General features: G+C 35.4%; 1 protein-coding gene across 1 annotated transcript; it reads right to left on the minus strand.

Moving 5' to 3' along the window:
• Positions 1-2,921: 2,921 nt before the first annotated feature.
• On the minus strand, positions 2,922-6,604 carry LOC100809356 (receptor-like protein kinase 7). Its single transcript, XM_003526471.5, has 2 exons — positions 3,668-6,604; positions 2,922-3,545 (listed from the first exon to the last, which is right to left on the minus strand). Exons 1-2 carry the CDS (start codon positions 6,237-6,239, stop codon positions 3,166-3,168), a joined length of 2,952 nt encoding a protein of 983 aa, XP_003526519.1. The 5' UTR covers positions 6,240-6,604; the 3' UTR covers positions 2,922-3,165.
• Between the last annotated feature and the right edge of the window lie 5,241 nt (positions 6,605-11,845).

Raw genomic sequence — 11,845 nt, forward strand, 5'->3', positions numbered from 1 at the left:
GAGAAGATGATTCAAAAACGATGTCCTCCTCATTTACTTTCACCCTTCCCCAAAACAGAAACCACCATGGAGGGCGCGTGGTTGGATGTCATGAACGTGGTGGTGGTGAACGTTCTTAGCGTCCGTGTCGAGGCGGAGGAGAGTGCCGAGGAAGGGCATGTCGTTGACCAAATCTGAAAAAGAAGACAGAAAAACTGAAAGAGAGAGAGCTTTGCGATAAAAAAAAATAAAATAAATATATATATATATATATTATGGCATGCTTTGTGTTGCTTGGTACAACCTTAAGATCTACACCCTTAATTATTTTATTGTTATATCCGAGGATTTAAAATAATTTAATGCATGATACTGACCTAACACACTTGTGCACACTAGAACTTGCCAACATTGTAAGCCCGACTTGCTGCTTTTGGGCTTTTGATATTGAATTCAATTCTTCTTTGAACCAAAATGTAATAACGTATCTTTTTTCTGGGGAAATCGACATAGTGATTTTCCAAAGAAAAATAATTCATCTTTGTAGAAAAGGGTAAAACCCTAGAAAGGAGGGAGCATTTTAAATTTATATAAAAATAGTGTTTATAAAATAGTTTTTTTTATTAAATTATGCTTAAAGATATTTGTTTTTTCATGAAAGTTAAAGATATTTGTTAAATAATATTAGCTGCATGTTCTTGTGATTTTAATACAACTGGTTATCACTTGGCTTATAGCAAAATCTCAAAAAGAAAATAAAAAAAAAAAAACTGTCTTGTTATTGGTGTGAATAGTTCTTCTTCGGTATGTGGACTGAACTTGATGAGTTTATATAATCCCAATATGAAATTAAGAAACTTGATCGGGTGTACATTTAAATGGGCCAACTTATAGGTGGATCTCTTGGCAATTGCTTCCTGCATCTCCATAATTACTTCCTGTACCTTTTTAATTTTGTGTAAAGTCTAATTCAAAATGTAATTTTATATTTCAGGATGACTGATCTCTTTATTAATTTTTAAATTCATATAAATAATACTGTAATTTATAAAAATATTCAATATCAATGTCTTAATTCTTACTTTTAGAATTTCAAATAAATAATGGACAACTTTTTAATGTTAAAATTAAAACTATAATGATCACAGTACTCTAAATTAATATTTTATAAAATTTTAATATGATAATTATTTATATATCTTGAAAGATAAATAAAATAAAGTTATCTACATCCATTTACTATTTAATAAATGACACGTGGCATGCCAAAAAAAACACTTTGGTTTCCCGTCTAATTTTCCACACATTTATTAATACACAAGTAACTGAGTTATGTCTCTTTAAAAAAAAGAAAAAGTAACTGAGTTATAGCTACAGAGCTACTGTACATTAAACAAGTAATTCTTTTAATAAAAGTGATTTTCAAATACCAAACTTGTTTAACTTATACGTCTTGTGGACCAACCTGTGCAGAGACATAATTTGTTGAATTTTATATAAGCCATCGTTAAATCAAAAGCTATACACACTTATCTGCGGCCCGTATCCCCCATTTAAGTGTAAACTTGGACTTCAGAGTTAAGATTGTTACTTGATGCTCTTATTGAGTCCAAAATTGGTCACACACAGTAGTTGACAAGTCCAAATATTTGAGCAATAAGTTAATTCAAATATTGCACAAATTATCCAATGTTGGTGCTGTGGTCAGTGGACAGCTGCAATTCAACCAATCTCCTTTCTTGAGCAGGACCTTCATTCCACAACATGACCTCCCCAATTTTTGTATTCACTTTCATTCAAAGAAATATGGAAAGAAATCTGTCAATTTTAGCTTATTTATAGTTACATGCTGTAATGCAGCAAAATACACTTAGTGATCTATATACACTGAGTACTTGTAAAGGTCTGGAGCCATTTATGTACATGGTGAAAGAAAATGTAGTCAAATGCACTGAAGTTAATTTCCTGACAAAAATGCATTCAGCACAACAAAACAGCCACATTTCACTTGTCATACAAGTATCATGATATGGTTGTTTTCAACTGGTTATCTACACATAATTACCTAAGCTGCATGCTATAATAATATTGATCCATTGTTCCATTGGTTTTATGCCGAGTCAAGTTTTTTTCTCTCTAAAAAATAGAATTATTCTTGTCGAGAAACAAATCTGTATCAAACACTCATGATTAAAGGTTCATATGAATTTTTCAATTACCTGACATTAAATATCCTGAGCGAAATACCATCAATTTACAGGAAGATTCTTAGTCAAAAATGATCACTATAAAGATTATATATACCGTATAATTTTCACCAGGCAACCATATAACCCTCCTGACTCCAAGATACGCCTTAAGTTAATCCTTTATTGTTTTACTTTTATTCTTCAACTAGTGTTTTGAAAGTATTTGTTAGCTTTTTCTTTTTAATTTATCTTTTAAAAGGAATTTACTACTTTACCATTCATTAATGGCCACGTCTAGAATCCACTAAGTAGACCGTGAATGAATAAAAGCAAAATGAACTGAATTTGGCTTTAGCACACCTTACCTCATAAAGACTAAAGGAGGCAGATGATAGCGATAAATGATACAAAAAAAATACAACACTCAATATAGATGCATGAACATACTATTTTGGATCAGAGATCAGTTATCTGCCATTTTCATGTATGTAAATTAAGCATTCGATTAGCCTTGTCTTTCCTTCACCCGTTCCGGGGCAATTTGCCTTATGACATCGCACAATCATCTGTTATTATCCAGTTTTCGTTGGATTTAGGTTATCCTAAATTGAAAAGAGGAAGGAATATGCACACTAGTCACAGTCATCTTATAAATACCAATTTATGATACACTGACTGGGATAGGATAAAAATTAAAACCAATTATTTGGACACTACCAGTTTCATTTAATTAGTAAATTAAGGAAGAAGGAATTTGCTTCTCTTTTTTTTCTTTTATTGGGAGTACTAGATGCAGACCCTTTTACTACACAAGTCTTCCACTTTAAAATAGACATTAAAGAAGCCAAGACTAATATTTTACAGTGTTCCCTCTTTCCGGGAAAATTTACATCAATTATAGATAACTCGTGGAGGTGGTTGGTTCCCCTTCAACTTCATGATGATCCATAATCTTCAGTCCGGTTGTAACCAACTATGGAGGATGGAATACAATACATTACTTGTCGTTGACTCCTATTTTCTTTTCACTGTCATCTTTGGTAATAACAATCCCAACCAATTTACAAGGCTCGGCATCCTCAAGCTTTTGAACCACAGCTCTCATGGTTGGTCTCAAAGCCGGAAGAGTCCCCGTGCACAGCACTGCTGTTCTCAACACCTTGCAAGCTTCCTCTGTATACATCTCCGGAATTCTCGAATCCACCGCACTCCTAAGTCCCTCTTTGCTCCTTGCCTTGTTATGAACCCAGCTCACTATGTCCTTATTTTCCCCAAATTCTGGTTCAGTTGGCCTTTTCCCAGTTACTAGTTCCATCAACACCACTCCAAAGCTGTACACATCACTCTTCTCATTCACTTTGTACGTGTAGCCATATTCTACACCAATTCAAACAAAATCCATACATTAATAAGCATGATTAAAGATTGTCAAATTAACATACAAAATACACTAAAACTTATTTCTTATAAAAAGACAGGAGCTAGTAGTAAATGCTAACCAGGAGCAATGTATCCGTGGGTTCCGGCAATGACATGAGTGGAGGAATCCTTGACAACGTTGGCCTGAATAACCTTAGCAAGTCCAAAATCTGCAATCCTAGGTTTCAAAAACTCATCCAACAAAATATTACTGGACTTAACATCTCTATGAATCACAGGCTTCTCACACCCATGATGCAAATACTCCAACCCTTTTGCTGCCCCAACCGCGATTTCATACCTGGTTTCCCAATCAAGCTCCATCTTCCTACTCGTGTGAAGCCGGTCCCACAAGCTCCCATTGGGCAAATACTCGTACACCAACAAGCTCGAATCCTCGCTGGTTATGCTGCAAAAAAGCTTTACAACATTCACGTGCCTTATGGAGCTCAAAGCCTGAACCTCCGCGTCAAACTCCTTTGACTTCCCACCACCACCGTGCTTGTTCCCAAGCATGGGGGTGCTACTCCACGAGTTCTTTCTCCTTGCAGGGACATCGGTGTTCCAAATATGCTTCACCGCGAGTTCTTTCCCATTGGAAAGAGTGACCCTGTACACGTTCCCCGAGCCTCCTTTTCCTATGAGATTCTCCTGCTTGATGGAATCTAGAATCTCTCCCTCCGAGAAACTCAACACGTGGAACGATTTCACGTCCCACGTTTCTTCCTTCAGCGAACGCTCTCCGTATTTCTCCGCATCTTCCTTCCTCCTCTTGAGTTGCAAGTAAACGCCCAAACACGAGAGCAACAAAATCGAAGCCACCGCGAAGCATATTATGAGCGCGCGCATGTCCTTCGACATGCCAGAGGAAGCAGGGCAACGCGGGAACGAGTTAATCGCGTCGACGCTGCATAAACCAGGGTTTCCCGAGAGGCTTCCGTTGTAAGCTTCTAGGGTTAGAGCCTGTGGAATTGGACCGGTTAACCGGTTATACGATAAGTCAAAGAGGCTCAATCTGAGGAAAGCTAAACTCTTTGGGATTTCACCCGAGAGTTTGTTCTCTGAAAGATTCAGAGAATTTAAAGCGGGGAAAGAACCCAACGAGGAAGGGATTTCTCCAGAGAATGAATTTCGAGATAGGTCAACGTCGTTGAGGGAATTACAGGAACCTAGAGATTCCGGTATCGAACCTGATAACTTGTTGCTCTGTAAATGAAGGCTACCTAGTTGTTTAAGCTCGCCGATTCCCTCTGGAATGTTCCCAAAGATTTGATTCTCGCTCAGGTCCACAATCACTAACGACGTCGCCATTGAGATTTCTTCTGGTATTTCACCGGACAACCGGTTCTGCCTGGCGAATATTGAACCGAGTGCTTTCGCGGTTTTGATATCCGAACTAATCGAACCTGATAACTGATTCATCTCAATATCGATTATTTCCACGTTTGGCAATCCCCAAATTGAAAGAGGGACGGCACCGGAGAGCGAGTTGTTGCTGACTCTGAATCGTTTCAAACTCAAACAGTCCCCGTAGGTGGCCGGAATCTCGCCGGAGAGCTTGTTCTGAAGCACGAGCAGCGCCGACATAGTTCCCTTTTTACACATATCCGGCGGAATCGTCCCCGTCAAGAAATTCTCCGACACGTCGATGTAATCAAACTTGGCCCAGGAACCAACCTTCTGAGGAATGGGACCTATCAATCTGTTCCTGTACAAAGACAGAGCCTCGAGGCGTTTGAATTCGCCTATCTCAACCGGAATCTCCCCCGACAAATCGTTTTCGAAAAACTGCAACGAAACCAGATTGGTCAAGTACTTCAATTCAGACAAATCCCCTTCGAGTTTATTCATGGACCCATCCAAAAGCTCAAGCTTTGTGAGGTTTCTCAGGCCGGTTGGAATCTTTCCCGTGAAGGAATTGTTGAAGAACTCAAGCTGCCAGAGCTTCCGAAGGTTCACAATTTCCGCGGGAAAATCGCCGGTGAGGAAGTTATCGGAGAATTCTAATTCGGTGAGCTCCGTGAGGTTGCCGAGTCCTACCGGAAGCTTCCATCCGAGGGTGCAGTTCGATAGGTAGAGCCAATTGAGATTCTTGAGACTCACAACCTCTTTGGGAAAGGGCGTTAAGTCGAAAGGGTTATCTCCGACACTTAACTGTAACAGACCCGTCATGTTCAACAGCGACTGCCACGGAAAAGTTCCCGAAAATCCACTTTTGTTTAAAAACAGGTATTGCATTTGTTTGAGAGGAGATATGTCGGGGAAGGGACCAGAGAAAAGGTTGTTTCCCAAGTCCAAGTACTGTAACTTAACGCAGTTTCTAATGTCCTCTGAAACCTTCCCGTTTAAGTAGTTGTAACCGAACACGAGTTTTTGAAGCGACGGAAGTTTGCAGAGCGAGTCGAACGGGAGAACACCGGAGAGAGTTTGGTTGGAGAGGTTGATTTCCGTGACGGAATTGAGGGAGTTGCAAGTGACTCCGAGGAAGGTGCAAACGGAATTGGTGGCGTTCCATGAGTGGAAGAGTTTGGAATTTGAATTGTGGAGGGTGGATTTTAGGTTCAGAAGGATTTGACGCTGGTCTTCGGATTGGGCGCTGGTGAGTAGTGAGAGGAATGAGAGAAGAAGAAGGAGTCGAAAGGTGGCGAACATGTTTGGAGAGTGTCAAAGAAAATGGCTGCGAGGACCTCTGTTTTTATTTGGGACTTTCAATTTCAACATAGTTTAAGTAGTGACATTGAAGGAAAAAAGATGGCCGTGATGTCACGGTATGTAAATAGGTTTAGGTTCATGAATCGATTTGTGGGGTTGTGGTTAGCATAGATTATAGATCAAATTTTTTTAAGAATTAATAGTTATGTAGGATTTTGGATCCACTTTGTATAATTTGTGTGTTGTACAATTTTGGACTGTGGGATTCGCGGGTTGTCCCATACCTCGAACCACCGACCAACACAACACACTAAATGCACAAGTATAACACAATAACGCACAATAAACTTCTTCCCACTCCTTCAATGTTCACTCGTTCCTTCTTCTTTGTCATAACCATCACTTCCTTCATGTAGCACGTTGCGTCTCATGCCCATAACCACCGTGACGCGACGCCAGCCCCTCCTCACGTGTGTCGGCGTGTGCAACTCACGGCCTCACACTCTATTCTCCACTTCTCCCTGTGCGGATCTCCTTACCACGATTTGATCTGTCATTTTCATTATGTCACCACCACGTCACTATCGTTTAGGTTTTTCGTTTCCTCTCTTAAACGTAACACACGGTCCTTCTCTCTCTTTAGAATTTGTTTTTTTTTTTTAATTGTAGATTTTTTTAATTAGGTTGGTGGACCAGCCTGTTTGGGCCACAAGACGTGGGTGGATCAATATATTAAGTCTGTGTAAGAGTATGAGATGGTGATTTGCTATCAATGCGGCCTTATGTAGGCAGACCTTATGCGAGGCGGTCTGACCCACTTACCCAATCATGCGGTAAAGCATCTTAAGCCTAACGACATCGTTGGATTATGATGTACAGTAGTTTACAAGACAAAAGGTTGTTCATGTTTGTGTTTTTGTTACAACGGTCCTTTTCTTCTTTTGATTTTGGCTTAACCCTTTTTTTCATTTAATTAAATCAGTTCCCGTATGTTTTTGCTTCACTATCGGAGTCCTCTTATTTTTCCAAATTCACTATTTGAGTCCCCAGAGGAAAAATTGAACGTTGAATAACAAGTGTCCGCATATAATTGGTCGTTTAAGAGATATTTCCAATTTACCCTCATCAGTAATTAGGTAACTAAAAATTATCTCAAAAACAACAACAAGGTGTGCGTTTTGACAACCATAATCTCCCTTACATCGTTTCTCCTCCTCGACATCAAATACTGCAATGGCAACATCACAAACGGCAAAGGCGGAAACTCAGCTCCCTGGACAATGGCATTGTTCGCCAAAAGGAAAAGCTTCAACATTGACCGGTCCATGGTGGAATTGTTACAAGTCTTCATATTTGAAGCACTGGGAGGTAAGAGGAAGGACTCGATTATGCAATCAATGTTTTAAGCTAACAATCAACGTTCAATTTTTCTCCTGGAGACTTAGATAGTAAATTTGGAAAAATAGAATGACTCTGATAGTGAATTAAAAAATAGAAAAACTGATTTAGTGAAATAGAAAAAATAGAAGGACACTTTTTGTAATTAAGCATTTGATTTTTTCGTTTGATTTTTTTTACTCAACTAGTTTTGTTAAGTATTCACTAGTTTTTTTTTTCCTATCGTCCCTTGGACCAGTGATTGAATGCGTGTGGAAGAAGGCCCACCAAGTAGACGGATATGAAACTGGAAGCAGCCAGTGTCAATGTATGTAGTATGTACATACAGATACAGTCATTGACTTAGGCAAGACTATCATAAATGATTGCATGAACAAAGAACAGTAGAACACCTCCGTGTTACCCTGAAAAGAAAAAACAAATATATAATGCATTAAAAACAAAAGAAAGAAGATCCTTTTGTCAAGATAAAATGAAAGAAAATACTACACCAAAACAATATTAAGGAGTAACTACTATTGTTATTGCACAATTGGTGCGTTGCTTTTTTATAGGAAAGAAAATGAGAGGTGCTTGATTTATTGATTAAGCAAAATAATATTTGTACATTAGTTATCTAATTAATAGATGTTTTACTTAAAGGAGGATATTTTGTAGGTTATTATCTAATTGAATGAACTCCCACGTTATGTATATAGATAGGGATCGGATCGATGATGATATTACTGTGAGATATAGATAAATATTTTTACTGAAAATAGGATATTTCAAATCAAAATTTAGAGCCTGAATTTGGGGGTTTCTCTAGTGATTACGGAAGTATGTTTGTCGGTATATGTATCTCAGTTCAAATACTATTGGATTAATTAATACCTATAATATTATAGGCCAATAAAACATTGTATGGCAATCAATTTTATTTGGAAAGAAACTAGTAGATTATAAATCAACAAAAGAAAATTTACACTCGATATTATTCTTGTATTGGTGTCGGAAACAACAGTGAATAACCACGAGTGGGTGTATCCTTTGGAGTAGTTTTTTTTATTTTGTTTTTTTGAGGGCCACCTTTGGAGTAGCTAAATATGCAAATGGATTTGATTAAATTAGAATATGAGCAAGAGGGACCCCGCGTCTATTTAGTGTTTTTGACACAACCGTTGACATAATTCTATTTTATTTAGAAAGACAAGTGAATTTATACGTTGTTCCAAAAAAAAATAATTATCGGTAAGAATTAAATATGATATCAAAAATTTATAATATTCACATTTTCATTCTATTCTATCAAATGACTTAGATTTCCTTTTTTATTTAACACAAAACAAAATATGCAAAATGAAAAGTAGAGCTGCTAACAAATTTGCAATTCAATTATACAACCCGAGTTTTAGTATTTAAAAGCGATGTTGATGCAATCATTTACATCATTTTTTACCCTCACTTATCCATACATATTCTCATCCAAATATTGTACCGTTTAGGCGTTTACACAAAAGAAAGCAAAAATACAATATCAAGCCAATGGTACGTGTCAGTGCAACAACTTACACTTTTTTATCAGCCAACAATGTATTACGGAAATATTATTGCATAAACTGCGACTACATATTTGATTATTTTGTCCTTAATAGATGATTCTATTTTGGATTTTTGCTATCTTGACAACGAAAAATCATATTGATAATATCGTTCTTTTAAAAATAAAATTAATATTAGCTACTGGCTAGGGATTTATAATTTAATTCGAAGGTAAGGAGAAGCGATAAGGAAGAGAGCAGGAGACATACGGAAGTGTCTAGCCGCCGAAACTGACTATTTTTTTTTCTTCTAAATAAACAAATGACAAGTTTCTTGTTGTTCTAGAAAGCAGAAACAGAAAGAGTGCAAATGTCGCTGTTTCAAATGGAGATTCACTTACCCCAGCAAAAAAAAAGGTACTAATTGCGGTTTAATTAAGCTTCATTTCTGAAAGTAATGAATGTGATAGCGAAAGTATTTAGTGCATAATGAGACTTTACTCATTTTGCAATACAATCTATAATTTTTTTTTTCCTAACATGTGGTTAAGACACCCCGGGTCCAAGAGAAGGACATCTATTAAAAACCACAAGGGAAAGAAATACCATATACTTCAGTCAAAACAAGACTGGAAAGAAAGGAAAGCAAAATAGTATAAAATTCTACCCTCTCCCTAAATGGAAAAACCAAACTTTACAAGAGCATAAACTACTTGGGCAGCTTCTCTACAGGCATGACCCCAAAAATAATGACCAGCTCTGCCAATGAAATCTTTGATAGTTGCCACAATCGGATACAATCTACAAATTGATTACAATCATTTTATATCATAAAAATAATTTTTGGGGAGGGGCGTCAATCATAAAATGAATTACCACACTTTATTCAGCGGAATAAAATCGACTATTTAGTTTAATTTAATATGTTGTCAGAATAAAAATTTTACATTATTGACTAATTAAACATTAGTTTAGATATACTTTTAAAATTATTTATTATAAATAAATAATTTTTAATTATATATTATTCTTATCAAAATTTGGAATCCTAACATATTAGGATAGAGGTGAATGAAGTAGGATTTCATTTCACACGTCAATTTAAAAATGTGTCTTTGAAAGGAGAGGAAACCTACAAAATGAACAACTTTGATACTCAAGTAATAATATAAGTTAAGATAATAAAATAATTAAATGCTTAAGTATAACTTGAGTGAGAGAGAAGGGGACACATGCTTATTTTTAAGGGTTGAGTGTGACTGTTAGTCTTTGTTTGTAGGGTTGTTATATCTTTTACAGATAATTTTCGCTTGTATATAATAGTCGAAAGATTATAAATAATATTAGAGATAAACATTTGTTTATAAATAAAAGGTAGAAGATAATCGTACCTTGTAGATAATATGTGACCTTATAGATAATTAATTATCTATCAATGGATCAGATATTCAAATATTATTATGTTAGAGATAACCTGTTGATTGGAAAATCCGGCTGAGGGTCGAGCATTTGCACTCCAAAGAAGAATGACTGACATAGGAATTAACACGTGTCTCAAAATATTACATAGAATGTCACATGTATTTTATGAATCTTAAACAATACACATATATATGTATATAATAATTAATAATTATATGACAATATAAAAATAATTACATTAATATGTAAAAATATAATAAACTAATGATATATAATAATTTATGATTAAAGGATACTATAAATCATTTTATATGATCGTTACATAACATGTTTTTTCTCCTAACATATGATATATCTAATGAATATAATGACTATTGATAAGTTTATTAATTGTTTTAATATGAAAACTCTCCATGTCATATAGAATTTTTAGCAAACCCTTCTTATATTATTCTACACGTAAATGAATTTACGTTCTCATATCAAAAGCCATATGGATTTTTTCTTCTTATAAAATTAGTATTTAAAATTTAAGTGTACATTTCACTCCCTCTCAATAATGTAACACAATGCTAAATTATCAATCATATTCAACTCAAAATTATTACATAAATTAGTGGATGTAATCGGATTATGTGGTGCACTCACATATTTTTTTTATCAGCAAATAAAAAATATATTAAATTAACATAGAACCCAGATAAATTATGATTATTATTTATGAAGGTTAAACTCGATAAAATATTTCAGTTAATTTTTAATTTTTTAAAATGTTAATTTTTAGTTTTTAATTTTTTATATTATCTTTTATTTTTATCCTTCATATATTATATTGATAATTTTTCTTATTATAATTTTAAAAATAAATCATTATTTTATTTATTTTATACTTTTCAATTATTTTGACAACAAATTTTATTAAATATTTATAATTTAAAAAATTAATTTTTAAACTTTCAATGTCAAACCATCCTAACAAAAAACAAACAGCAAAAACTAGCAGCTCCTTTTCGAGTGCCATTTGCACATTCTTGAACACATCAACATGCAGCACCGCTATTTGTGTGTACCAATCTCGTCGATGCTATTGGTTCCCCTCTAGTTGCTAAAGATTCTTCTCCCCACTTTTACCTCTCACATTTATAAAGCAAGGTTCCTCACTTTCTCTGTTCAAGATTAGCATTCATCTTCAGACCTCTATCTGCGGAAATAATCAGGGTCAAGTTTTAATGTAGCGTACTATTACTAATTCTTAAAATAAAGACT

The sequence above is a fragment of the Glycine max genome, chromosome 6 (genome assembly GCF_000004515.6).
Source record: "Glycine max cultivar Williams 82 chromosome 6, Glycine_max_v4.0, whole genome shotgun sequence".
NCBI lineage: Eukaryota > Viridiplantae > Streptophyta > Magnoliopsida > Fabales > Fabaceae > Glycine > Glycine max.